General features: G+C 60.4%; 1 protein-coding gene across 1 annotated transcript in view; it reads right to left on the minus strand.

Annotated features, from left to right (window-relative positions):
• Positions 1–24,946, minus strand: part of LRP5 (LDL receptor related protein 5) — a 141,572-nt gene that overhangs the window by 35,369 nt on the left and 81,257 nt on the right. The window contains exons 8-9 of the mRNA XM_068166684.1: positions 4,519–4,735; positions 1,183–1,472 (exon numbers count right to left, since the gene is read on the minus strand). Of these exons, the coding sequence (XP_068022785.1) occupies positions 1,183–1,472; positions 4,519–4,735 (507 nt within the window). The remainder of the gene's footprint in view (positions 1–1,182; positions 1,473–4,518; positions 4,736–24,946) is intronic.

Here is a 24,946-nt window from a genome sequence, read left to right on the forward strand (position 1 = left end):
CAGCACACCACTGGCACTGCCCTCACCCCCAGCACACCACTGGCACTGGCACTGCCCTCACCTCCAGCAGCACACCACTGGCACTGCCCTCACCCCCAGCACACCACTGGCACTGCCACTGCCCCTCACCCCCAGCAGCACACCACTGGCACTGGCACTGCCCTCACCTCCAGCAGCACACCACTGGCACTGCCACTGCCCTCACCCCCAGCAGCACACCACTGGCACTGCCCTCACCCCCAGCACACCACTGGCACTGGCACTGCCCTCACCTCCAGCAGCACACCACTGGCACTGCCACTGCCCTCACCCCCAGCAGCACACCACTGGCACTGCCCTCACCCCCAGCAGCACACCACTGGCACACTGGCACTGCCCCTCCAGGCACTGCATCACCCTGCCCTCAGCACTGCTACTGCTGCAGCAGAGCCCTCAGAAGCTTCCACAGAGGCTGTGGGAGAGGCTGTGGGAGAGGCTGTGTGTGCCCTGCAGCCACTGCAGTGAGCCTGTGGCTTCAGCACATGGAGAAGGAGAGTCTGATGGCTGTTGGTTAGCCTGTGGGGAGGCTGGGCAGAGCAGCTCAGCTGCAGGGAGCTGAACCTGTCCTTCTCTCCCACTCTTTGTGCAGAGGACCACTGAGCAGCAGCCCAGCACTCGCTGCAGCATGCAGCTGGGCCCGAGCCAAGCAGGCCAGGAGCTGGCAAGCCCTGGGTGGCACACTGAGATAGGCAGCCTTGGGGGCACTGGACAAGCTGCCTGGCCCCTTCTGTGCCAAGCTGGAGCCACAGCCTGACAGCAAGCAGTGCCAGGCTGACCTGCCACGGGGGGCAGCTTGCCTGCCAAGTCAGCCCTGGGAGCAGGCAGCAGGCTGGGGGGGCTGCCAAGCAGGCTGCTCCACCTCTGAGGCCTGAGAAGAGGCTTCCTGCAGTAGGTGCAGAGGTGGATGTGGCACTTGCAGCACCCAGGGCTGGGGCATTAGGCCTGAGCAGAGAGCTCTGTCTCTGGGCAGGAGGATGCCTGCCCCCAGCCGTGCATTCACCAGCGCCTCTGCCCCTGTCTCCAAGGGCCCCCCCGGATGCAGCTCAGGGACAGCACTGGCAGCTGCAGGCCAGATCCTGTAACAGGGAGGGAGCTCAGTGAGCTCAGAGCAAGCTGCTGAGGGGGGGCCCATGCCAGCCATACCTTCAGGCTGACATCAGTCCAATAGATTCTGTTGTCAGAGACATCGAAGTCCAGGGCAGAGGCTTCCTTCACCCCGGTGAGGGGGATGGCCACGTCGTTGTTGTTGGTCTCCAGGGAGATCCTGTGGATCGCTGCCCTGCTGGTGAACACCAGGAAGGCCTCAGGCACGATGCAGGTCCTGAGGTCACTCAGCAGCTCCAGGCCCATGGGACAGGCACACCTGGCCTCCTGGGGTGTAAAGAAACACAGGTGGCTGCAGCCCCCGTTGTTCTCTGCACAGGGATTAGTGCCTTGGGAAAACAAAAGAGAAGGACAGAGAGATTGGTGCACTGTGGAGAAGGGGAAGGGGAGAGCTGAGCAGGCAGCTGCACACCCAGGGGCTGCTCCAAAGTGCTGCTGTGCTCCTGCCCAGGATCAGGCAGCAGGGTCTGGCCCTCAGCAGCACCAACTGCAGCCAGGGAGCCCAACAGCTGCCCTGGGGCCAAGACAGCCACAGGCACCCTAGGAATAACAAACACAGCCACCCTGGGGCCAACAAACACAGCCACCCTGGGGCCAACAAACACAGCCACCCTGGGGCCAACAAACACAGCCACCCTGGGGCCAACACAGCCACCCTGGGGCCAACAAACACAGCCACCCTGGGGCCAACACAGCCACCCTGGGGCCAACAAACACAGCCACCCTGGGACCAACAAACACAGCCACCCTGGGACCAACAAACACAGCCACCCTGGGGCCAACAAACACAGCCACCCTGGGACCAACAAACACAGCCACCCTGGGACCAACAAACACAGCCACCCTGGGGCCAACACAGCCACCCTGGGACCAACAAACACAGCCACCCTGGGGCCAACACAGCCACCCTGGGGCCAACAAACACAGCCACCCTGGGACCAACAAACACAGCCACCCTGGGGCCAACACAGCCACCCTGGGGCCAACAAACACAGCCACCCTGGGGCCAACAAACACAGCCACCCTGGGACCAACAAACACAGCCACCCTGGGGCCAACACAGCCACCCTGGGGCCAACACAGCCACCCTGGGGCCAACAAACACAGCCACCCTGGGGCCAACAAACACAGCCACCCTGGGACCAACAAACACAGCCACCCTGGGACCAACAAACACAGCCACCCTGGGGCCAACAAACACAGCCACCCTGGGGCCAACACAGCCACCCTGGGACCAACAAACACAGCCACCCTGGGGCCAACACAGCCACCCTGGGGCCAACAAACACAGCCACCCTGGGACCAACAAACACAGCCACCCTGGGGCCAACACAGCCACCCTGGGGCCAACAAACACAGCCACCCTGGGGCCAACAAACACAGCCACCCTGGGACCAACAAACACAGCCACCCTGGGGCCAACACAGCCACCCTGGGGCCAACAAACACAGCCACCCTGGGGCCAACACAGCCACCCTGGGGCCAACAAACACAGCCACCCTGGGGCCAACAAACACAGCCACCCTGGGGCCAACACAGCCACCCTGGGGCCAACAAACACAGCCACCCTGGGGCCAACAAACACAGCCACCCTGGGGCCAACACAGCCACCCTGGGGCCAACAAACACAGCCACCCTGGGACCAACAAACACAGCCACCCTGGGGCCAACACAGCCACCCTGGGGCCAACAAACACAGCCACCCTGGGGCCAACAAACACAGCCACCCTGGGGCCAACACAGCCACCCTGGGGCCAACACAGCCACCCTGGGGCCAACAAACACAGCCACCCTGGGACCAACAAACACAGCCACCCTGGGGCCAACACAGCCACCCTGGGGCCAACACAGCCACCCTGGGACCAACACAGCCACCCTGGGGCCAACACAGCCACCCTGGGACCAACACAGCCACCCTGGGGCCAACACAGCCACCCAAGGTCCTCCCTCCCTCACTGGAGGCAGTGGCCAGCCTGGCTCTGTGGCCAGCTCCCCAGTGTGCCCTCTGTGTACCATCAGTGGTGCAGAGGGCTGAGCACAGAGCTGCCTGAGTGCAGCCCCCTGCCAGCTGTGCCAGCTCAGGCTGAGCAGACTCACTCACAGCACTCCCAACAGAGCACCACAACCCCAGACTCATTCCCTTGTGTGAGCACCCATGAGCAGGTGGGGAGGGGCTGTGGGGGGAATGGGGACACACCAGCTCAGTGTGTGCACTTCTCCCTCTGCTGGAGCCAGAGACTGAAGCATTCCAAAACTGTGACCAAAACAAGCCCTCTCCAAGGTCACTCTCCCTCAGGTTTCTTCTGATTCTCCCTTTTTAGGGCATAGACATTTCAGGCTCCTGCCATAACTTGCAGCTCAAGGCCTTGAATGTCCTGCAAGTGAAGCTCCATGGCAGGCTGGGAATGCCTGCCCTGGCAGGGTGCAAGCTGGCAGCCTGCTGGCTGTGAGCCTGGGGCAGCCACTCTCAGTCACTTTAACCCAAGTGATCCCTTCCCTGCTGCCCCCAGGCCCTGCAGCTCCCCTGGGGGAGGCCAGCAGGGCCCCATGCAGCAGGGCTCCATGCAGCTCCCCTGAGGGAGGCCAGCAGGGCTCCATGCAGCTCCCCTGAGGGAGGCCAGCAGGGCTCCATGCAGCTCCCCTGAGGGAGGCCAGCAGGGCTCCATGCAGCTCCCCTGGGGGAGGCCAGCAGGGCCCCATGCAGCTCCCCTGAGGGAGGCCAGCAGGGCTCCATGCAGCTCCCCTGGGGGAGGCCAGCAGGGCTCCATGCAGCTCCCCTGAGGGAGGCCAGCAGGGCTCCATGCAGCAGGGCTCCATGCAGCTCCCCTGGGGGAGGCCAGCAGGGCTCCATGCAGCAGGGCTCCATGCAGCTCCCCTGGGGGAGGCCAGCAGGGCTCTGCCATCACTGCAGGATGCCAGCAGAGGGCTGCACCCTTCAGCAGGTGCAGTGCAAGAAGACAGAGCTCCAGCTGCTGGTCTCATGCTCAGGACAAGACTGAATTGCTACGATTGAAGTGCAGCTGAAGTGTCAAAGCTGAGAGCTGAGTGCCAGTTGCCTGGGGGCAAGGTCATGGGCACCTGAGAGGGGCAAAGGCATTCTCCTGCCTGACCTCCATGGAGCCTTTGTGCAGGAAGCACATACAACAGACCCTGGAGCACCAGAGGGAAAGACTCCTACAGACTGGAGGTGGAAACTGCCTCTCCAAAGCTCAGGGAGAGCAGTGGGAGCCATGGAAGGCTTGTGTCCAGTGGCACTGAACTGGAAGCCCCCAGTGCTGTGCCTTGCTCCCCATGAGACCACAGCTGGTCTCTGCACAAGCCAGCAGGAGCTGCCTGGGAGCTGCTCCAGCCCCACTCTGTGCTGCTGCTGCTTACCAAACACTTTGGACACGCTGGTTGCCTTCAGGCCCATCAGGTCTGGAAGCTGATCAATGATGATGTCCCTGCTGGCCTTTATCTTGTGCACCCTTTCAATGCTTCTTCTCTGCCAGTCAGTCCAGTAGATGTAATCCCCCAGCAGGGTGAAGCCAAATATATGTGGAAGCTTATCCTCCAGGAGGGTCTTCCTCATGGTCCCATCAATGTTTATGACCTGTGGGATGCAGGAGGAGAGAGGGGAAATGTGGGTACAGCCCAGATGGCAAAGCTGTCACCTGGGGCAGCTCTGCCTCCTGAAATTCCCAGCTTGCTCCTGGGAAAGGAAGGTTCCCCTGGGTCTGCCAGGAGAGAAATGTACTGCATTGACATGGGAGGGACCTGCAGCTTCTGGAGGGGGTCCAGAAGAACCCAGAGGCTGCAGAGCCTCCAGCATGGGGCCAGGCTGGGAGAGTTGGGGCTGTGCAGCCTGGAGAAGAGAAGGCTGCAGGGAGACCTCAGAGCAGCCTTGCAGTGCCTGAAGGGCTCCAGGAGAGCTGGGGAGGGACTCTGGACAAGGGCTGGGAGTGCCAGGCTGAGGGACAATGGCTTTGAGCTGGGAGAGAGGAGATTGAGAGTGGAGAGGAGGAAGGAATGGTTGAGAGTGAGGCTGGGGAGACTCTGGCACAGGCTGCCCAGGGAGGCTGTGACTGCCTCCTGCCTGGAGGGGTTCAGGACCAGGCTGGATGAGGCCTTGAGCAGCCTGTGCTGGTGGGAGGGGTCCCTGCCCATGGCAGGGGCTTGGGGCTGGCTGAGCTCTGAGCTCCCTGCCAAGCCAACCCTGCTGTAGTTCTATGCCAGGACCAAGCTGCTGTGTCTCAGCCTTCTCCACAAGAAATGTGAATTGAACCTGCACCAGTCCCAACCTGCAGAGACCACCACAACCAGTGGTGCTTCTCTGGGGTGGCAGTGAGGTTCAGCAGTTTCAATCTGGCTGTCACTACTGAACTGTGCACCCAGAAGCAAGGCACTGCTGGAGTGACCTTAGGCACTCAATCATGGGCATCAGAGGCACCAGAATAGTTCCAGGGCACAACAAGGCCAAGCAGGATCTGAATGTTGGGGTTTTTCTCACTCCTGTGGTAAGCAAGATCTTGAAGATGTGCAGTGAGCTGTGACTGAAACTGCAGAGAAAGCAAAACAGCTCTGGAGATGGCTGAGCCCCAGGGAGAGGAACACAGACTGCCTGGGGCTGGGAGGGAGCCTCCAAGGGCATCCTGTGCAACCCCCTGCAGGCAGCAGGGACAGCTCCAGCCAGAGCCCAGAGCAGGCTGCCCAGGGACACAGCCAGGCTGAGCCTGAATGGCTCCAGGGATGGAGCCTCAACCACCTCCCTGGGCAGCCTGGGACAGAGTCTCCCCAGCCTCCCTGGGCACAACTCCCTCCTGAGCTCCAACCTGACTCTGCCCTGCTCCAGTGCCAAACCCTTGCCCCTTGGCCTATCCCCACAGCCCCTCCTGAGCAGTCCCTCCCCAGCCTGCCTGCAGCTCCCCTGCAGGTATTGAGCTGCAGCTCTGAGCTCTCCCTGCAGCCTTCTCCTCTCCAGGCTGCACAGCCCCAACCCTCCCAGCCTGGCCCCACAGCAGAGCTGCTGCAGCCTCTGAGCATCTCTGTGGCCTCCTCTGGAGCCTCTCCAGCAGCTGCAGGTCTCTCTTGTGCTAGGTGCCCCACAGCTGGCCCCAGCCCTGCAGCTGAGGTCTCCCCAGGGCAGAGCAGAGGGGCAGGATCCTCTCTCCAGCTCTGGCCACACTGCTTTGGCTGCAGCCCAGGCTGCCCTTGGCCTTCTGTGCTGCCAGTGCCCATTGCTGCCTCCTCTCCAGCTTCTCCCCCCCAGCTTCACCCCCAAGGCCTTCTCTGCAGGGCTGCTCTCAACCTCCTCACCCCCAGCCTGGATGGGTGCTGAGGGCTGCCCTCAGCTAGGTGCAGGACCTTGCACTTTGCCTTCTTGAGCCTCCTGAGGCTCTCCTCAGCCACCTCTCAGTGCTATTGGTTAGTTAAGTCCTTACTAATTGCTCCAATGGCTGCCCCACCTTGCTTGGTGTGAGAAAGGACACTCAGACAGTGCAGGCCTGATCAATAATCCTTGGGCAGGACAGGAAGTGATCACTTGAAACCCCAAAGTCCACTCCAGCTACTGCACAAACTGCAGCATCCTGCCCAGGCCTGAGCCATCTCTGCAAGGTCTTTACCTGAGCAGCCCCTGCCCTGCTCCCACTCCTGCAGTCTGCAGCACCTCTCTGACCACAGCATTTGTGAGGTGATGCTTGGAAATGTGTCCTGGGAGCTGCACAGTTCAGTGGCAGCTTCTCCCTGGTACCAGGGGACAGGAGAGGAACTGGCCTGGAATTGTGCCAGGGGAGGCTTGGGTTGGAGAGGAGGCGAAATGTCTTTGGTGTCAGAGTGGTCAGGGCCTGGCAGAGGCTGCCCAGGGAGGTGGTGGAGTCCCCATGGCTGGAGGGGTTCCTGTGGCCATGGCTCCTGGGGCCAGGGTTTGGTGGCCGTGGTGGGGCTGGGCTGCTGCTTGGACTGGATGAGCTCAGAGGCCTTTTCCTCTTGTCCTGTCATTAGTGCTTCATGGCTCATCCCCTGGAGTCAGGGTGGCCCCAGACAGCCCTCCCCTGATCCTAGGGCAGACCTCCTATGAATCTCAGGAGGCTTCCCTCAGCTGCAGGGCACCCTCAAGGGTCTTGTGCTGGAGGCAATGAGGTTCCCTTAGAGGGAGCTCATTGTGGCCACAGGAAGAGAATGCTAACCAACCATGGGACCATCTTCCAGCAGCAGCCAGGACAGAGCCAGCTGTCACAGGCAGCTCAGAGAATGGGAGGGCTTGGAAGGGACCTCTGGAGATCACTGAGTCCAAGCCCCTGCCAGAGCAGGGCACCCAGGGCAGGGCACCCAGGGCAGGACACACAGAACACATCCGGGGGCTTGGAAGCTCTCCAGAGCAGGAGACTCCACAACCTCTTTGGGCAGCCTGCTCCAGGCTCCAGCAGCCTCACACCAAAGGAGTTTCTCTTCCTCTTCAGGTGGAACCTCCTGGGTTCCAGTTTGTGTCCCTTGCCCCTTGTCCTGTCCCAGGACAGCACTGAGCAGAGCCTGGCCCCTTCCTCCCCCCACCCCTCAGGGATTTACAGACATTGCTCAGATCCCTCTCAGCCTTCTCCTCTGCAGGCTCTCAGCCCCAGGGCTCAGCCTTCCCTCCTCACACAGCTGCTCCAGGCCCTTCAGCATCCTCACAGCCTGCCCTGGACATTACATTTCTGGCCTGCATCAGGAATAGTGTGGCCAGCAGGAGCAGGGAGGTCATTGTGCCCTGTACTCTGCTTTGGTTAGGCCACACCTTGAGTCCTGTGTCCAGTTCTGGGCCCCTCAGTTTAAGAAGGACATTGAGACACTTGAAGGTGTCCAGAGAAGGGCAACAAGGCTGGGGAGGGGTCTGGAGCACAGCCCTGGGAGGAGAGGCTGAGGGAGCTGGGGTTGCTTAGCCTGGAGAAGAGGAGGCTCAGGGGTGACCTCATTGCCCTCTACAACTACCTGAAGGGAGGTTATAGCCAGGAAGGGATTGGTCTCTTCTCCCAGGCACCCAGCACCAGAACAAGAGGACACAGTCTCAAGCTGCGCCAGGGGAGGTTCAGACTCGAGGTGAGGAGGAAGTTCTTCACCGAGCGAGTCATTCGGCATTGCAATGTGCTGCCCAGGGAGGTGGTTGAGTCATCGACCCTGGAGGCGTTCAAGGGGAGATTGGACGTGGCACTTGGTGCCATGGTCTAGTCATGGGGTCTGTGTTGATAGGTTGGACTCGATGATCCTCGAGGTCCTTTCCAACCTAAGTTATACTGTGATACTGTGATACTGTGAGACTGTGCTACCTGTGCCTCTTGACCCGAGGAGCCCAGAACTGGCCCCACTGCTCCAGCTGTGGCCTCAGCAGGGCAGAGCAGAGGGGCAGCAGAACCTCCCTTGCCCTTCTTGATGCACTGAGGACACCATTGGCTCTCCTGGCCCCCAGGGCACATTGCTGTCCCATGCAGAACTTGCTGCCCACCAGGGGAGGGTTAAACCTTGGAGAGCCGAGCTCCAAGCACTGCTGGACTGGTAAGAAGGAGACAGTGTTGGCCTTGCTGGCTTGTGAACTATGGAACTCAGTGCAGCAGTGCTGTTGGAGGAGGGCAGAGATTTGATTAGGAGTGGTTGTTTTGACCTGGGAGGGTCAGACTTCAGACATACAGCAGATTGGTGTAACAGAGGCCCTGGTGCTGTGGCAAAGTGCTTCTGCCTTGCATTAGTTTTATAGAGGGATTCTGCACCATGCAGTGGGCACCTGGCCTGCAGCAGCTGCAGCCCCACTCAATGGCAGCACCCAGCACTCCAAGGTGCAGTCAGGACAGCTGCTCATGGCCTGGCCTCCCCATGCTGCTGCCATTCACTGGCTCTCCTCCCACACAGACCCTCCAGGGTGCAAAGGAAAGCTCTGCAGAGGCCTCACAACATGTCCAAAAGCACAACCTCCTTCCACACCTCCTCAGACACCAGCTGGGCTCAGCCCTTACCATCTCAGCTGTCTGCAGCCCAGCAGCAGCTGAGGGAAGCTCCTGTGGTGCCTTCATCATTCAGCACAAGGAGACCAGAGAGGGATTTGTTCTGCTGAGGGCTTCTGTCCTCCTCCTGCAGCTGATGCATGGATCTCAGCTTGGGTCACAGGACAAATGCAACACTGAAGCTGCTGTGCTTCCCACTCACAACAGGGCCCCCCCTGTGCCCTGGCCAGGGACAGGCACTGAAAGCCCCTGCTGAGCCTGGAGGCTTCGATGACCAAGGGCCTAAGGTGGCACTGCCAGGCTCAGCTGCAATCTGTTGTCAGGATGAAAGCACCAAAGGCCTTCAGGAGCTGAATGGAAGCAGGGGCACAAAAGGGACCAAGGTGTGAGTGACATCTTCTCAGCTGCTGCTGCCATTGGCCTATGCAAAGGGGCTGAACAGATCTGCCCCAGTCTAAGACTCCAAAGCTCCCTGAAGAAGATGAAAGCAAAACAATGCAATCAAAGTCCAGGCATCAGCACAGTGCAGGCAGGCCAGAGCTCAGCTGCAGCTGTGAAAGCAAACAGCTCTTCAGCATGCAGCTGGGATGTCTTCTGAGAGAGCAACAGAGGCAGCCCCTGGCTTCCATGCAGTAGGGTAAGGCAAAATCTGTGCAGTGGCTGCACACAAAGCTGCAGGCAAAGGGATCCCAACCCCTGGGCTGAGTTTGGCCAGGCTGTGAGCAGCAGGCAGCCAAAGCAGGATGGCAGTGGTAAAGCCCCAGGGCTGTGAGAGCCACCTGGGGGCCTTGGGGGTCTGTCACAGAAACACAGAATTGTCTGGGCTGGAGAAGCTCTCCAGGCTCATTCAGTCCAACACCAGCCCAGCCCCACCATGGCCACCAACCCTGGCCCCTGTGCCATGGCCACAGGAACCCCTCCAGCCATGGGGACTCCACCACTCCTCTGCCAGGCCCTGACCACTCTGACACCAAAGACATTTCTCCTCCTCTCCAACCCAAGCCTCCCCTGGCACAATTCCAGGCCAGTTCCTCTCCTTCTGTCCCCTGGGACTGGGGAGCAGAGCCCAGCCCCCAGCTCCCTGCAGCCTCCTCTCAGGGAGCTGCAGAGAGCAATGAGGTCTCCCTCAGCCTCCTCTGCTCCAGGCTGAACACCCCCAGCTCCCTCAGCTGCTCCTCCCCAGCCCTGCTCTCCAGACCCTTCCCCAGCCATGATTCCTCTTGTGCAGGTCCTCCTCTTGCCCTGAGGAGGAGAGGAGCTACACTCTGCTTTGCTGTGAGGGTGAGTGGGAACTGGAACAGGCTGCTCAAGTGGGTTGTGGAATCTCCATCCTTGGAGGCATTCAAAAGCCACCTGGGCAACTGCCTCCAGGCAGCCCTGCCTGAGCACAGGACCTCCAGAGACCCCTTCCAACCTCAAGCACTCTGATGCTGTGAATGGCTTCAGACAAGCCTCAGAATGCAGCCAGTGCCCAGGCCCCTCTGGCTGGAGGCTGAGCTTCTGGGGTGCTACTGTGGGTGGCAGTCAGCAGGGAGGGCCACAGACAAAATGGAGAGAGGTGGAAAGCTGCAGAGGGTAGAGTCCTGCCCCAGCAGAGCAGAGTGGAGCAGCTGTGAGCAGGCTGTACCAGGGCTATATTCAGCCACTCATTAACATTTCCAACAGCTGAAACATCACCAGCTCTCCTCAGGGCTCTGGGAGCGCAGCCAGCTCCTCCTCCCTCTGCTTTCCAGGGGCTGGATGCCAGGCAGGGGCTGGCAGACTCTGCTAAGTGGAAAGAGAAGGGCCTTGAACAGTACCAGAAATGATGGCTGAGAGCTGGGGGGGAAGGGCAGGCAACAGCTATGGCTGCCAGAGGGACCTGGGCAGGCTGCAGAGGGGGCCCAGGGGACCCTCATGAGGAGCAACAAGAGTAGGTGCAGGGCTATGCACCTAGAGTGGACAACCCTTGACATCAGCCCAGGCTGGGGGTGAGGAGACTGAGAGCAGCCCTTGGGGGTGAAGCTGGGGGGGAGAAGCTGGCCAGGAGGCAGCAATGGGCACTGGCAGCACAGAAGGCCAAGGGCAGCCTGGGCTGCAGCCAAAGCAGTGTGGCCAGAGCTGGAGAGAGGATCCTGCCCCTCTGCTCTGCTCTGCTCTGGGGAGACCTCACCTGCAGGGCTGGGGCCAGGTATGCAGCCCTCAGCACAGGAAGAACCTGGAGCTGAGGGACAAGGGGGAATGGTTTGAAGCTGAGGCAGAGCAGGGTGAGCCTGGAGCTGAGGAAGGTCCTCAGTAGTGAGACTCTGGAACAAGTTGCCCAGGGGGGTGGTGGATGGGGTTGGAGCAGCTGAGCTCTGAGGTCCCTTCCAGTCCAGCCTGTGCAGTCCTATGGCTCTGATTCTCCCTCAGGTTTTCAGGCACTTGCCAAAACAAAGGGAGAGTCAACAAGCCCCAACAGACTGAGTGCTCAACATGATTGTGATCTCCAACCTGCTCTACAAACCCCACCTGGGAGCTGCTGGGACTGTGGCTGAGCTGCTCCAGGCTGAGCTGCTCCAGGCTGAGCTGCTCCAGGCTGAGCGTGCAGGGCTGCTCTGCTCAAGGGCATCAAAGGATTAAGGGTGCAGCTGGTCAGCTCTGGGACTCCTCTCTCCTAAGCAGCAACCTGATGGCATGCCTCAGAACTCCCCACAAGGGAAAAAATGACAGACAAATACCCTGCAAATAACTGAGGGCAGCTGGGGGCCAGAGCCCAAGGCCCAGAGGCTCTCCTGAAGGGGCACTGCAGTTTAACTTAGGTGGAAGTAGCTTATTCAATACATTTGGGGGCAGCTTTACCTCCTGGAAACACTTCTGAGAGCATTCTGAGAGGCTGACCAGCAGGAGCCAAGTCTCAAGGGGCACAGGACAGCTCTGGGATGTTGGTAGTGTCCATCCTGAGCACCAGCTGGCTCCCCAGCTGCTGGCTGAGCACTCTGGCAGAGGTGAGGGGTTCAGCTTGTGACAGCAGTGTTTGCAAAGCACAAACCTTGGCTTTCTCACTTCCCCTCAAAGCCATTGCAACAGTCCTGGAACCTCTTCCCAACTCTGCCAAGTCCAAACATCTCAGCAGAGGTTCTCCTGGCCCTCTGCTCTGCCCTGCTGAGGCCACAGCTGGAGCACAGTGCCCAGTTCTGGCTCCCCAGCTCAGGAGGGACAGGGAACTGCTGGAGAGAGGCCAGGGGAGGCTGTGAGGATGCTGAAGGGCCTGCAGCAGCTGTGTGAGGAGGGAAGGCTGAGCCCTGGGGCTGAGAGCCTGCAGAGGAGAAGGCTGAGAGGGATCTGAGCAATGTCTGTAAATCCCTGAGGGGTGGGGGGCAGGGAGGGGCCAGGCTCTGGGCAGTGGTGCCCAGGGACAGGGCAAGGAACAACAACCCAGGAGGTTCCATCTGAAGAGGAAGAGAAACTTCTTTGGTGTGAGGCTGCTGGAGCCTGGCTCCCTTCCAATCCAAGGTTCCCTTCCAAGCCAAACTATTACAGACAGGGAAGGAGTAGAAAGGAAAGAGAAGACAAATGAAAATCCTCCACAATCACAGAGTCACAGCAGGGCTGGGCTGGAAGGGAGCTCACAGCTCATGCAGCCCCAAGCCCATGGGCAGGGACACCTCCCACCAGCACAGGCTGCTCAGGGCACATCCAGCCTGGCCCTGAGCCCATCCAGGCAGGAGGCAGCCACAGCCTCCCTGGGCAGCCTGTGCCAGAGTCTCCCCAGCCTCACTCTCAACAACTTCTTCCTAAAGAAAGCCAAAGCCTCTAGGCCATGCTGGAGGTTTTGGAGGGACTCTGCCAGCTGTGGCTTGCACAGAGGGCAGTGCTGGGAGCAGCACTCAGCTTGGATGCTACTTTGATCTGCTCCTGTGGCATAAAGGCACAACCTTGCTGTGGCCCTTTGGGTGTGCTGGGGAAGAGATGGCACTGGGCTGCCTTGGTTTGGGGGCTGGAGCCTGCACTCCAAATCACAACCATCTGCACTCAGTGGCCTTTCCCACAGCAAGCTCACAAAATCCCCAGACACATCCTGAAGCTTTCACCAAACCTGACACCAACAAAAGCAGCTTGGAGGCTGCCTCTGGAAGTGTCCAAGGAATGTGCAGCTCTGCATGGCTGACCCAAGCACGGCAGCAGTGAGCAACCACCCCAGCAGCGGTGATGCTGAGCAAGGCTCTCAGCCACAGCACCAAGACCTGCAAACCAAATCCACTCCTGTGAGTCAGGCCCAAAGGCAGCCAGTCTGCTCAGCACAGCCTGCAGGCAGCCCTCTGCCCCTTGCCAGGTCACACCTCACACACAGCCACAACCAGCCAAAAAGAAGCAGGAAGCCATTTGGAAGCCAGGCTCTCCTGCCAGCCTCATCCACTGCCACAGGCACTGCTGGGCACTCAGTGAGACTGCTCCAGCCTTGAGCAGGGCTGCCCAGGAGCCCCCAGCACACTGACCTGCCAGGCTGCTCCTCCAGCTCTGCAGCATTAACCTCACACAGAACCACAGCCCCACACAGGGCCAGCTCAGAAGGGACCCCAGGGCTCATCCCCAACCCCTCTGGGTGGTGGAGCAGCTGCAAGGAGCTGGCCCAGCCCCCTGCCAGGCTGAGCCTCCACCCTGCCCAGTGCAGGGCATCCACTGCTGCCCTGGGGAGATGATTCCAGTGCCCAGCTGTGCCCATGGGGAACATTTCCTCTGCAGCCCAAGGGGAATGTGCCCAGCAGGGACTTGTCCCCAGCAGCCCTTGGCTGCCCCAGGGGACTCTGTCCCAAGGCAGTCTCCATCCTCCTGGAGCCACCCTGCATGTCCTGCTCCATGCTGCTGAGGTCTGCCCTGAGCCTTCTCTGCTCCAGGCTGATGAGAGGCAGCTCTCAGCCTCTCCTCACAGGGCAGAGCTGCCAGGCCTCTGAGCACTCTCCTGGCCCTTCTCTGGACACCTTCCAGCCTGTCCACAGCTTTTTTGTACAGCATGGACCAAGAGTGCAGGCAGAGCTCCAGCTGTGGGCTGACCAGCACTGGCTAGCGTGGGACAGTGACTTCTTTACCTCTGCTGGTGATGCTCTTGCCTTTGCCAACAGGTCTCCTGCTTCTATTGCCTGGTTTCTTGCTCCCAAGGATATGCTGATCCTGAGCTTGGAGGAAGTGGTTCCTGAACACCAGGCAGCTCTCTTGAGGCCCCCCTGCCTTCCCTAGCCCATGGCACCTCTACAAGCAGTCTCTCAGAGCACACAGTGAAGCCTCCTCACCTCCAAGGCTGCAGCCCAACCTCCTGTTTTGTGCCCACTGCCCCCAGCCTGAACTCTGCCTTCCCAGGACCACTGCTGAGGCTCCAGCAGCCTCTCTCTGTCAGTGCCAGGCCCAGCAGTGCCTCCCCTGGCTCCTGCACCACCTGCCTCCAGAAGCTGTTCTCTCTGACTGCTGCTTTGTGGAGCCTGTTTCTTCTAAACCCCAAGCTTCCCAGCCTTGTTACCTGCACTCCATCCCCACCCTGAGAACTGCTCCAGGCTTCAGGAACCACCCAGCCCCCAGCTGTGGGGCAGGCTGGAGCCCAGGGTGCTGGTAGAGAACAAAAACCTCAGCCCCAGCTGTGGTGCAGTGAGGTTAGTAAGCCTCCCACAGAAGCAAAGCAACAGCAACACATTCCCTGCATTTTCTGTTCCTTTGGGTAGGTTTCATTAGCTAAAGGACAGAACATGCCCCTGTAGGCTCCACAACCTTCCATGCTCCTTGTAGACCAAGAAAATTCCCACAGCCCCCAGGGTGAGGAGAGGAACAGAGATGGCAGAGTGGTGTACAGCAGGGTGTGGTAAACCACAGCATTGCAGCCTGGGTTTGCTACCCACAGGCTGTTCATCTCCCCCAGGGGTGAAGTCCTCCACACTGCAGAAGCTGCACCTCTCCAGACTGGGTTTGCAACCATCCTCTGAAGAAATAACCCCAGAGTGAGGCCCTGAGCAGCCTGGGCTGCTGGGAGGTGTCCCTGCCCACGGCAGGGGGGTGGAACTGGGTGGTCTTTGAGCTCCCTTCCAACCCAACCCTGCTGTAATGATCTGACAAACCCACTCCTGGTGCCCTTCATGGCTCCCCACGTCCTCACAGACTTGATGAACCATTTAGTAGGAGAGAATGAAGACTGCTGCCATATCCCAGGGACCTCTGGAGACCACCCAGTCCAAGCCCCTGCCAGGGCAGGGCACCCAGAACACATTCAGGTGGGTTGGAAAGTCCCCAGAGCAGGAGACTCCACAACCTCTCTGGGCAGCCTGCTCCAGGCTCCAGCAGCCTCACACCAAAGAAGTTTCTCCTGATCTTGAGGTGGAACCTCCTGGGTTCCAGCCTGTACCCTTTGTTCCTTGCCCTGTCCCTGGGCACCACCAAACAGAGCCTGGCCCCTCCCTGCCCCCCACCCCTCAGGGATTTACAGACATTGCTCAGATCCCTCTCAGTCTTCTCCTCTGCAGGCTCTCAGCCCCAGGGCTCAGCCTTCCCTCCTCACACAGCTGCTCCAGGCCCTTCAGCATCCTCACAGCCTGCCCTGGACTCCCTCCAGTAGATTCTTGTCCCTCTTGAACTGGAGAGCCCAGCACTGGGCACAGGATTGCAGCTGTGGTCTGAGCAGGGCAGAGCAGAGGGGGAGCAGAACCTGCCCAGCCCTGCTGGCCACACTTCTCTTGCTGCACCCCAGGACCCCACTGTCTCCCTTGGCCCCCAGGGCACATTGCTGCCCCATGCAGAACTTGCTGCCCACCAGCACTCCAAGGTCCTTCTCCATGGAGCTGCTCCCCATCAGGGCAGCCCCTGGCCTGTGCTGGTACCTGGGGATACTCCTCAGATCTAACCAAGACTTCCTGCTGTTGTGTTCCACTCAACTAAAACCTCCCTTTGTGAAATCAGCACAGCCTGAGGCATTGCTGGTGAGGCTGGGGAAGATCCTCACAGCAGGACTGGCCTGGTTCTACAGCTCATTTTGTCATGTTGTCTGCTGACAACAGCAGACTGGTAGCCAAGAGAAACCCAGCCCTGGTTCCCTCAGTGCTGTGTGGGGTCAGGAGACTCTTAGGATCTTAGCTGGAGACCATGGGTATCAAAGCCTGCTGGTGCAAGGCCAGACAACAGATTACTGCTCTCCAAAGGACTTCAGAGCAGCTTCCCAGGGGCTGCAGGAGATTTGGAGAAGGACACTTCAGAAAGGCAGGGAGTGACAGCACGAGGCCAAGGGCCTTGCACTAGAAGAAGCAAGACTGAGATTGACATCAGGATGAAATCCTTCCCCAGGAGGGTGGTGAAGCACTGGAACAGGCTGTCCAGAGAGGTTCTGGAGTCTCCAAGCCTGGAGGTGCTGCAAGCCAGGTTGATGTGGCCTTGAGCAACTCCAGCAGGAGTGTCCCTAGGTGAGCTTTAAGGTCCCTTCCAACCAAAGCCTTCCTACAACTCCATGAGACACTTCCCAGCTGCATCACCACCTCCTCAGCACTCAGGTTACACTGACCTCAGAGAAGAGCTTGCACTCTGAGTGGCCTCCCTGGGGCTCAGGTGGCTGGCACCTGGATCACAGCAGGAGCAGGTGCCTGGGCTGGCAGCAGCTCAGGCCAGGGCAGGACTCATCTGCCTGGGCCCTGCACCTCCTTCCTGCACAGTGTGGACAATGCCCAAGTGCTTCTCCTTCAGGAAGATGTCCCTTGTCCAAGGAGACAAACCTGTCCAGCACCTGGGGCTGCCCTTTGCCAGCACCCCCAGCTCCCTGTGCTGGCAGCCTGGACAAGCTGCAGCCTTCCCCAGCACACTGCAGCCAGGGCTGCCCTGGCTCCCACCCAGCCGTCAGCCACAGCAGCTCACACAGCGCCAGGCAGGCTGCCTGGGCTCCCCTCTGCCTTGCCAGCCCAGGAGCCTGCTGCAAAAGCTCTCCAGCTGCCCAGGAGGCCCTGCTGCATTCAGACCCATCCCCTCCAGCCCCTCATTCAAGGGTCAAGCCCAGCTCCAGGGAAGGCTGGCTGGGTTCCACCTCTCAGGAAACACAATGTCACCTGCAGAGCTCCAAGGGTAAGGCTCCCAGTGCCAGCTGAAACCCGTGCCAGGGCCGTGGAGCACCCCTCTGCTCTTTCCCAGAGCTCTCTGCCAAGCTCACATGGTAGCAATCACTCCTTCAGCAGCCTCAGGGACTGCCAACAGCTGGGTTTTGTCTCTGTGAGAGTCCCCAGCAGGGCTGCACAGGGACCTGCAGGCACTTTTCCTGCACAAAATAGTAAAGGATTTTGTTCCCCTAGTTAGATTCAAAACTGGGCTCAAAGTGCAGGGCTGCAGCACTTCTGAAGCACTCTGCCTCAGTTCCAAAAAGGGCTCAGCACTCCTGCTCCTGCCCCCTGCTCCTGCTCCACCTCTCCTGATCTCACACAGCACTGCTGCTCCAAGGCTGCTGTACCACGCAGCGGCACAGGCTGCCCAGGGAGGCTGTGGCTGCCTCCTGCCTGGAGGGGTTCAGGGCCAGGCTGGATGAGGCCCTGAGCAGCCTGTGCTGGTGGGAGGGGTCCCTGCCCAGGGCAGGGGGGTTGGGGCTGGATGATCTTTGAGGTCCCTTCCAAGCCAAGCCATGTTGTGATCCTATGAGAGCAAAGAATGAAAGCATGGGAGAGTGTCAGGGGTGCCTCTGCCCCCTCCCAAAGGCAGGGCCTTGGATGCCCATCTGCAGGTCTGGTTCTTGTGGGCTGTTGATGCACTGTTATTTATGATCAGAAAGAGATTAACTGCTGTGCACCACTTCACCAGCAGTGGTTTACAACTCCATTGGAAAACACTCTGAAACAGCTACCAACAGCTCCAAACCTCCACCCCCCCCCCAGCATCTTCCTTGCAGTGCAGAGTCCAGGCAGGCATTCTGCACTCAGAAAAGCCCTCCAATAGCTATGGGGGAAAACAGCTCTGAAGGACTCCATCACCCCTGGGGAAGGGAAAAGATAGAGCCAGCTGCACCTTACAATCACAGAATGGTTGGGTTGGAAGGGACCAGAGAGATCATCCAGCCCCAACCCCCTGCCATGGGCAGGGACACCTCCCTGTGCTTGCTCAAGGCCTCATCCAGCCTGGTCCTGAACACCTCCAGGCAGGAGGCAGCCACAGCCTCCCTGGGCAGCCTGTGCCAGAGTCTCCCCAGCCTCACTCTCAACAATTTCTTCCTCCTCTCCACTCTCAGTCTCCTCTCTCCCAGCTCAAAGCCATTGTTCCTCAGTCTGGCACTCCCAGCCCTTGTCCAGAGTCCCTCCCCAGCTCTCCTGGAGCCCTTCAGGCACTGCAAGGCTGCTCTGAGGTCTCCCTGGAGCCTTCACGTATCAATAAGGGAATAAAGATTGGAAGGCTGCAAGGAGCAGGAATGGAGCTGGATTGGAAGGCTGCAAGGAAGCAAGGAGCAGGAATGGAGCTGGATTGGAAGCAGAAAGGAAGCAAGGAGCAGGAATGGAGCTGGATTGGAAGGCTGCAAGGAGGCAAGGAGCAGGAATGGAGCTGGATTGGAAGCTGCAAGGAGGCAAGGAGCAGGAATGGAGCTGGATTGGAAGCTGCAAGGAGGCAAGGAGCAGGAATGGCCTCTGCTTTGTTTGGCTGCAGGACTTGACCCGAGCAGAGCAGAGCAGAGGCCTCAGCAGCTGCAGCAGAGGACAGGAGCAGCTTCCCCAGGGATGGGATTCCACAACAGACCCTGTCAGCATGCAGAAGTGGGGGAAAGGGCAGGGCAGGCCATGCCTGGAGCACAGCCAACCTTAACTGCTTACTAAAGAGCTCTCAAACAAGAGCTAAATGACTAACTGCACCTACGGTGCCACCACAGCCCTGCCTCCTGCTGCTCCCACAGCCCTCTGCAGACTCACAACCCTTCTGCTTCTCTCCATGTGTGCAAGCAAGGGGATGTGAGGCTGGGAGGACTTCTTCCTTCTTCCCTGCCACTGGCCACCTGCAAGACTGAGCTGAGTCTGCTCTTGTCAGTGTCTCTGCCTCCCCCCTCTCCCCTTCTGCTCTGCCTGTGCAGCTCTGGGGCTCGGTGGGTGGCTGCTGGAGCCTTCTGTTGACTTCTGTGTGCTTGGGGTTTCCCTAACTCGGTTTTTGGCACTGCACTTCGATGCAGCTGGAGAGACACTGGGTGGCAATCTTGCCCTGAACTGGAACGGGAGCCTCTCAGGTCTGCTGGGTAGCTCCAGTCCCTGAAAGGCTCAGAAGAAAAGGGCCAAAGTCAAGCCCCAAAAGGCATTTGAGGTCTCCATTTTTAAGCAGAACTGTGGAACTTTAGGTGGCCTCCTTGGCCCCCTGGGCACTGCTGGCTCCTGCTCAGTGCCTGCCAACCAACCCCCCCAGGTCCCTCTCCCAGCTGCAGCTTTCCAACCACCCCTCCCCAGCTCTGGAGCTCCCCATGGGGTGGCTGGGAGCCAGGGGCAGGCCCTGGCCCTTGGCCTTGTTGAACTTCGTCCAATTAGTCCTCCAGGGCTTTTATCACTTCAGTTTGATCACTTCATGAGCTTCATGCATGAGCTGCAGTGCCTGGGACAGCAGGACAGAGCCATCATCTGGGCTCAGGAGCACTACCACAGGCAGAGGCTCCAGGCTGCCACTGGTGGGATCCAGTCTGCACTAGGCATACATAAACTAGAGTTCTCTTTGTCCCTGCTGACAGCAGGCCCTGAGCAAGGGCTGAGGGAGAGCAGCAGGCTGTGGCTGCACTCAGGTGCTCGTGTGAGCAGCCAGGCAGGTCCCTGCCTGCCGGGGCCTGGGTGTGCTCCGAGCAGTTCCTGCTGCAGGATGCAGAGGCACCACCCCCCGTGGACACAGCAGAGATTCCTCACTTCTGCAGCCAGATTGTCCTGGAGACACACTGTGAGGCTTCACATACCTGTGCCTGATCAGAGCATGCAGGCCACCCCTGTCCCTCCCTCCTCTGCAGCAGGGACTTTCATTGCCTGCAGCCACACGAGCCTGGCTGCTCTGCCAAATGCTTGGAGATGCTGCTGCTGGCTCCATTTGAACTGGCAGAGCACCCTGGAGGGGGGGCTGTGTGTTTGAGTCCCCCTTGCCACTGCTTTGATGTTGTTTGTAACAGGACTGTGCTTCTCTTCCTACCTATCAGAGCTGCTCCCTGTGCTTCCTGAAGGATCAGGTTTCCACTACCAAACCCAGGGGAGGCTTAGACCAAGGGGGAGGCTTAGACCAAGGGGGGGAGGCTCAGACCAAGGGGGAGGCTTAGACCAAGGGGGAGGCTCAGACCAAGGGGGAGGCTTAGACCAAGGGGGAGGCTCAGACCAAGGGGGAGGCTAACTGGAGGTCACTTTTCCACTGACATATTGCAGTGCTCAGCCTCTGTCACTCTTCCTTCCATCCAGACCCCTATCAGTTGTCCCCACCTTGCCTGCAAGGAACCAAGTCAGGACGCTGCCCCACACTGCTGTGGGTCACAGGGATGGGGAACACAGCAGCAGTGGAGCCACAGGACCCACTGCAGCTGCCACTGCCACCCAGACTGCTGAAGGAAACACAGAGACCTGCCAGGAACAAGGAGCCAGGATCCCCACAGCCCTGGCAGGCACTGCAGGGGAGGGCAGAGAACAAGCTCGAGGGGAAGGTCTGAGTGGAGGTGTCAGAGGGAACACACAGGGCCCCTGATGCTCCCTGCTGCTGAGACACCAACCACAGCTCCCTGCAGAAGCTCCAAGGCCATGGACACCAACCCTTTGTGCCAGTTTTGACACAAGTGGAGCTGGTGTTCTGCCCAGTGGTTGCCCTGGGGCTGTGCTGGGACTGGTGCTGGACACAGCGCCGGGGGCTCAGGGAGCTCTGCCTCGGTGCTGAGCAGCTCACACAGCCAAGGCCTCTCCTGCTCCTCACCCACCCCACCAGCCAGCAGCCTGGGGGGGCACACAGCTGGGACACATTCCAGGCCAGGGGACATCCTGCTCAGCACGGAGGGCTGGGGGAAGGAGAGGGAAGGGGAGGGGACACTCAGAGGGATGGCCTTGGTCTGCCCAGCATCAGTGTGATGGAGCCCAGCAGGGGCTGGCTGAGCTCCTGCTGCCACGGGAGGTGCAGAGGGAGCTCCTTGCTTTGCTTTGCCTCTGTGTGTGGCTTTGGCTTTACCTACTGAAGTGCCTTTGCCTCACCCCCTGAATTTTTTCCCTTCTCCCCTTCCCATTTTCTCCCCCATCCAACCAGGGGGGAAACAGCCAGCAGCTGCCTGGGGCTGGGCTGCTGGCAGGGGGTAAACCACAGCACTCTTGAAGGCAGGCATTCCTCAAGCACCACAGGACATCAGAGGTTGGAAGGGACCTCAGGAGATCATCGAGCCCACCCCCCTGCCAGAGCAGGGTGACTTAGGGATGATTGGTGGCAGAGGCAAGACTGAGGCTGCCCCTCCGCAGCACACACACAGTGCCCAGCACTGCCAAGGCTGGGGGGCTGTAGGCTGTGCCTTTAAAATGCAGTTGCAGAAAAGCAGAAAAGTGTAAATAAATCACTCTGGGGTGTGCAAAGGAAACCAAAAGATTGATCTGAGAGAGCTGCACCACAACAATCCTCTCCTCCTCTCTCTGCTGTTCCACTTCGCTCAGGAGACAACCTGTGTGCTCTGCCTGGCCTGGGCTAAGGCTAACTTCCCTCTCCTTCCTCTTGTCCCTTTTGTACAGGGGGCAAGAGGAGAGGCAGGGAGGGAGAAGCTGGTAGCTTACCCTGGTCCAAGGCCAGGCATTTGTATCCAAAGCAGGGTGGAAAAAACCCTGCCATTAACTGAAGGTTCTGGTGCAGCTCACTCCCAAGCCAATGAGAGCCTAAGGGAGTACCAGGACCTGCTGCCAGAACGCCTGGAAGAGAAATCCCTCTGCCAAGGAGAGCTCTGCCTCCCCTCTGAGATGCCAAAGAATCACAGAACCATAAAATACATCATTTGGAAGAGATCACCCAGCCCCCACCCAGCCCTGCAGGCTCAGCACCAAACCATGGCCCTCAGCACCAGGCCCACAGCTGCTGGAACACCCCCAGGGATGGGGACTCCAGCACTGCCCTGGGCAGCCTCTGCCAAGGGCTCAGAGGTGACAGACACCTATGCTGGCTGCAGGTGCCAAGGGCCAGCAGGGGCCATGCCAGGTGGGGTCAGTGCCACAGCCATGGGGACAGGAGGAGCATATGGTGCCCCTCAGACAGCAGCACACAGACAAGGTGTCAAAGGACAAGGACAACCAAGCTGCCTCCAGAGTCAGGGTCAAGAGAAGGAAACACTAACCTGACCAGATGCCTTCAGAGTGGACTTCAGTCATGTGGGCAGCCAGGACAACCCCACTGAGAGTGGCACTGCCCAGCAGCCCTCAGCACTGCCTGCCAGCAGAGACTTCCTATTGACAGGTCAGGAGACTACAAAGGAACTGAAGAGTGGGAAACCTCTGCTGTCCTTAGCCTGCCTGGCAGCCTCTTAACATGAGCCTTCCTGGGCCTGCTGAAGAACACTTAGCTTTCTCTCCCCAACACCAGAGAGCAGGTCCAGAGGAGGCCACCAAGATGATCAGAGGGCTGGAAAACCTCTGCACTGGGGACAGGCTGAGAGAGCTGGGGCTGGAGAGGAGAAGGCTGCAGGGAGACCTCAGCTGCAGTTCAGTATCTGCAGGGGAGCTGCAGGCAGCTGGGGAGGGACTGCTCAGGAGGGGCTGTGGGGATAGGCCAAGGGGCAAGGGTTTGGAACTGGAGCAGGGCAGAGTTAGGTTGGAGCTCAGGAGGGAGTTGTGCCCAGGGAGGCTGGGGAGACTCTGTCCCAGGCTGCCCAGGGAGGTGGTTGAGGCTCCATCCCTGGAGCCATTCAGGCTCAGCCTGGCTGTGTCCCTGGGCAGCCTGCCCTGGCTGCCTGCAGGGGGTGGCACAAGGTGCCCTTGGAGGCTCCCTCCCAGCGCAGCCCAATCTGTGAGCTGTGACTCCCACTCCCTTTCTTCCTGCTTGCAGCTGCTCTCATTTGCACACCCCCACAACCAGGATCCCATCAAGCAATGGAAAGAGCAATGCAAGCAACCTAGAGCTCCACTCTTTCAAAGCCATGGAGAGGGGAAAAGGAGGCTGTGTGCAGGAGCTGGCCCTGGCCTTTTGAAGGCAGAAAAAACAGGGAAACAAAAGGGAGGAGAAAATCAGCAGCAGCTTTCACAGTAACAGCATGAGGAGGGGAAGGGGGGAGGGAAAAGGGAAGGGGGGGAAGGGGAAGAAAAAGGGAGAGGGGAGAAAAGAGAGCAAGGGGGAGAAATCAAATACAAAACAGGGGCACATGAAAGCCGAGGAGCCTCTGCCACAGGCTGAGTGCTAGGGTCCAGAGCCAATGCCATGCTTCTTTCCTCAGCACTGGAGTCCTGCTGCACAGGGGGCAGAAGAACAAGGCCTGCACCAAGCTCCTGTGAGTGCAGCCCGTGGGAGCCCTGAGCCTCCCTGCCCTGCCAAAGCAGCCAGCTGCCTGCAGAGCTGCAGCAGCAAGCCACAGGGCTCCGGCACCACTGTGCTGGGGACACAGCCACCACTCCCATCCCGACCCCCAACCCCTGACAGCAGCACCACCAACACCCCCAGAGCCTCCCCCCAGCCCCCTGAGTGCTAATTCAGCTGCTCCCTGCAGAGTGAGGAGCAGATGAAAAGGGAGCTGTGGGCTGGGCCCCGGCCAGGCAGGAGCCCTCAGGCACAGCCTCTGCCCAGCACAGTCTGCTCCACACTCCCACAGGGCCTGCAGGGGTGGCCAAGAGAGCATCTGTGAGGGGACCCTGCCCGGGCCAGGGCAAACAGCCCCGAGAGGAAGCGGCTGGCAGGAGGAGGGCTCCGGAGCTGCGCAGCTGAGCAGCAGGAGCAAGGCTGCCTGCACACAGCCTCCCTGCTGCCGGGCGGGGCAGCCGGGCGGGGCAGAGTGGGGCAGGGCGCTGTCCAGTGGGGCACAGCCGGGAGGGGCACAGCTGGGTGGGGCGCTGCCAGGCGGGGTGCAGCCAGGCGGGGCACAGTGGGGCAGGGCGCTGTCCAGTGGGGCGCAGCTGGGCAGGGTGCAGCCGGGTGGGGCACAGCTGGGTGGGGCGCTGCCAGGTGGGGCGCAGCCAGGCAGGGTGCTGCTGGGCAGGGCGCTGTCCAGTGGAGCGCAGCTGGACGGGGCGCAGCCGGGTGGGGCACAGCCGGGTGGGGCGCTGCTGGGTGGGGCACTGTCCAGTGGGGTGCAGCCTGGCGGGGCGCTGCTGGGTGGGGCAATTTTCAGTGGGGCGCAGCCAGGCGGGGCGCAGCCGGGTGGGGCGCTGCTGGGTGGGGCACTGCTGGGTGGGGCGATGCTGGGCGGGACGCAGTCGGGTGGGGCACTGCTGGGTGGGGCGATGCTGGGTGGGGCGCAGCCAGGTGGGGCGCTGCTGGGTGGGGCGATGCTGGGTGGGACGCAGCCGGGTGGGGCACTGCTGGGTGGGGCGATGCTGGGCGGGGCGCAGCCAGGTGGGGCGCTGCTGGGTGGGGCGATGCTGGGTGGGACGCAGCCGGGTGGGGCACTGCTGGGTGGGGCGATGCTGGGCGGGGCGCAGCCAGGTGGGGCGCTGCTGGGTGGGGCGATGCTGGGCGGGGCGCAGCCAGGTGGGGCGCTGCTGGGTGGGGCGATGCTGGGTGGGACGCAGCCGGGTGGGGCACTGCTGGGTGGGGCAGCTGGCCGCACAGCTCCTGGCTGTGTGTTGCTCAGCAGTCAGGCAGCCAGGGCCTGGCTCGCAGCGCCCCCAGCGGCGCTGCCCCTGCTCCCTGCTCCCTGCTCCGCCCCAGGCCTGCCCTGGGTGTCCTTGCCGGAAGCGCAGCCCCGGGGCAAAGGCAAAGCCACAACCACAGAGCCCCACCCGACAGAGGCA

Source organism: Melanerpes formicivorus, unplaced genomic scaffold (assembly GCF_026170545.1).
Source record: "Melanerpes formicivorus ecotype bairdi unplaced genomic scaffold, bMelFor1.0.p_v2 SCAF_103, whole genome shotgun sequence".
NCBI classification, from domain to species: Eukaryota; Metazoa; Chordata; class Aves; order Piciformes; family Picidae; genus Melanerpes; species Melanerpes formicivorus.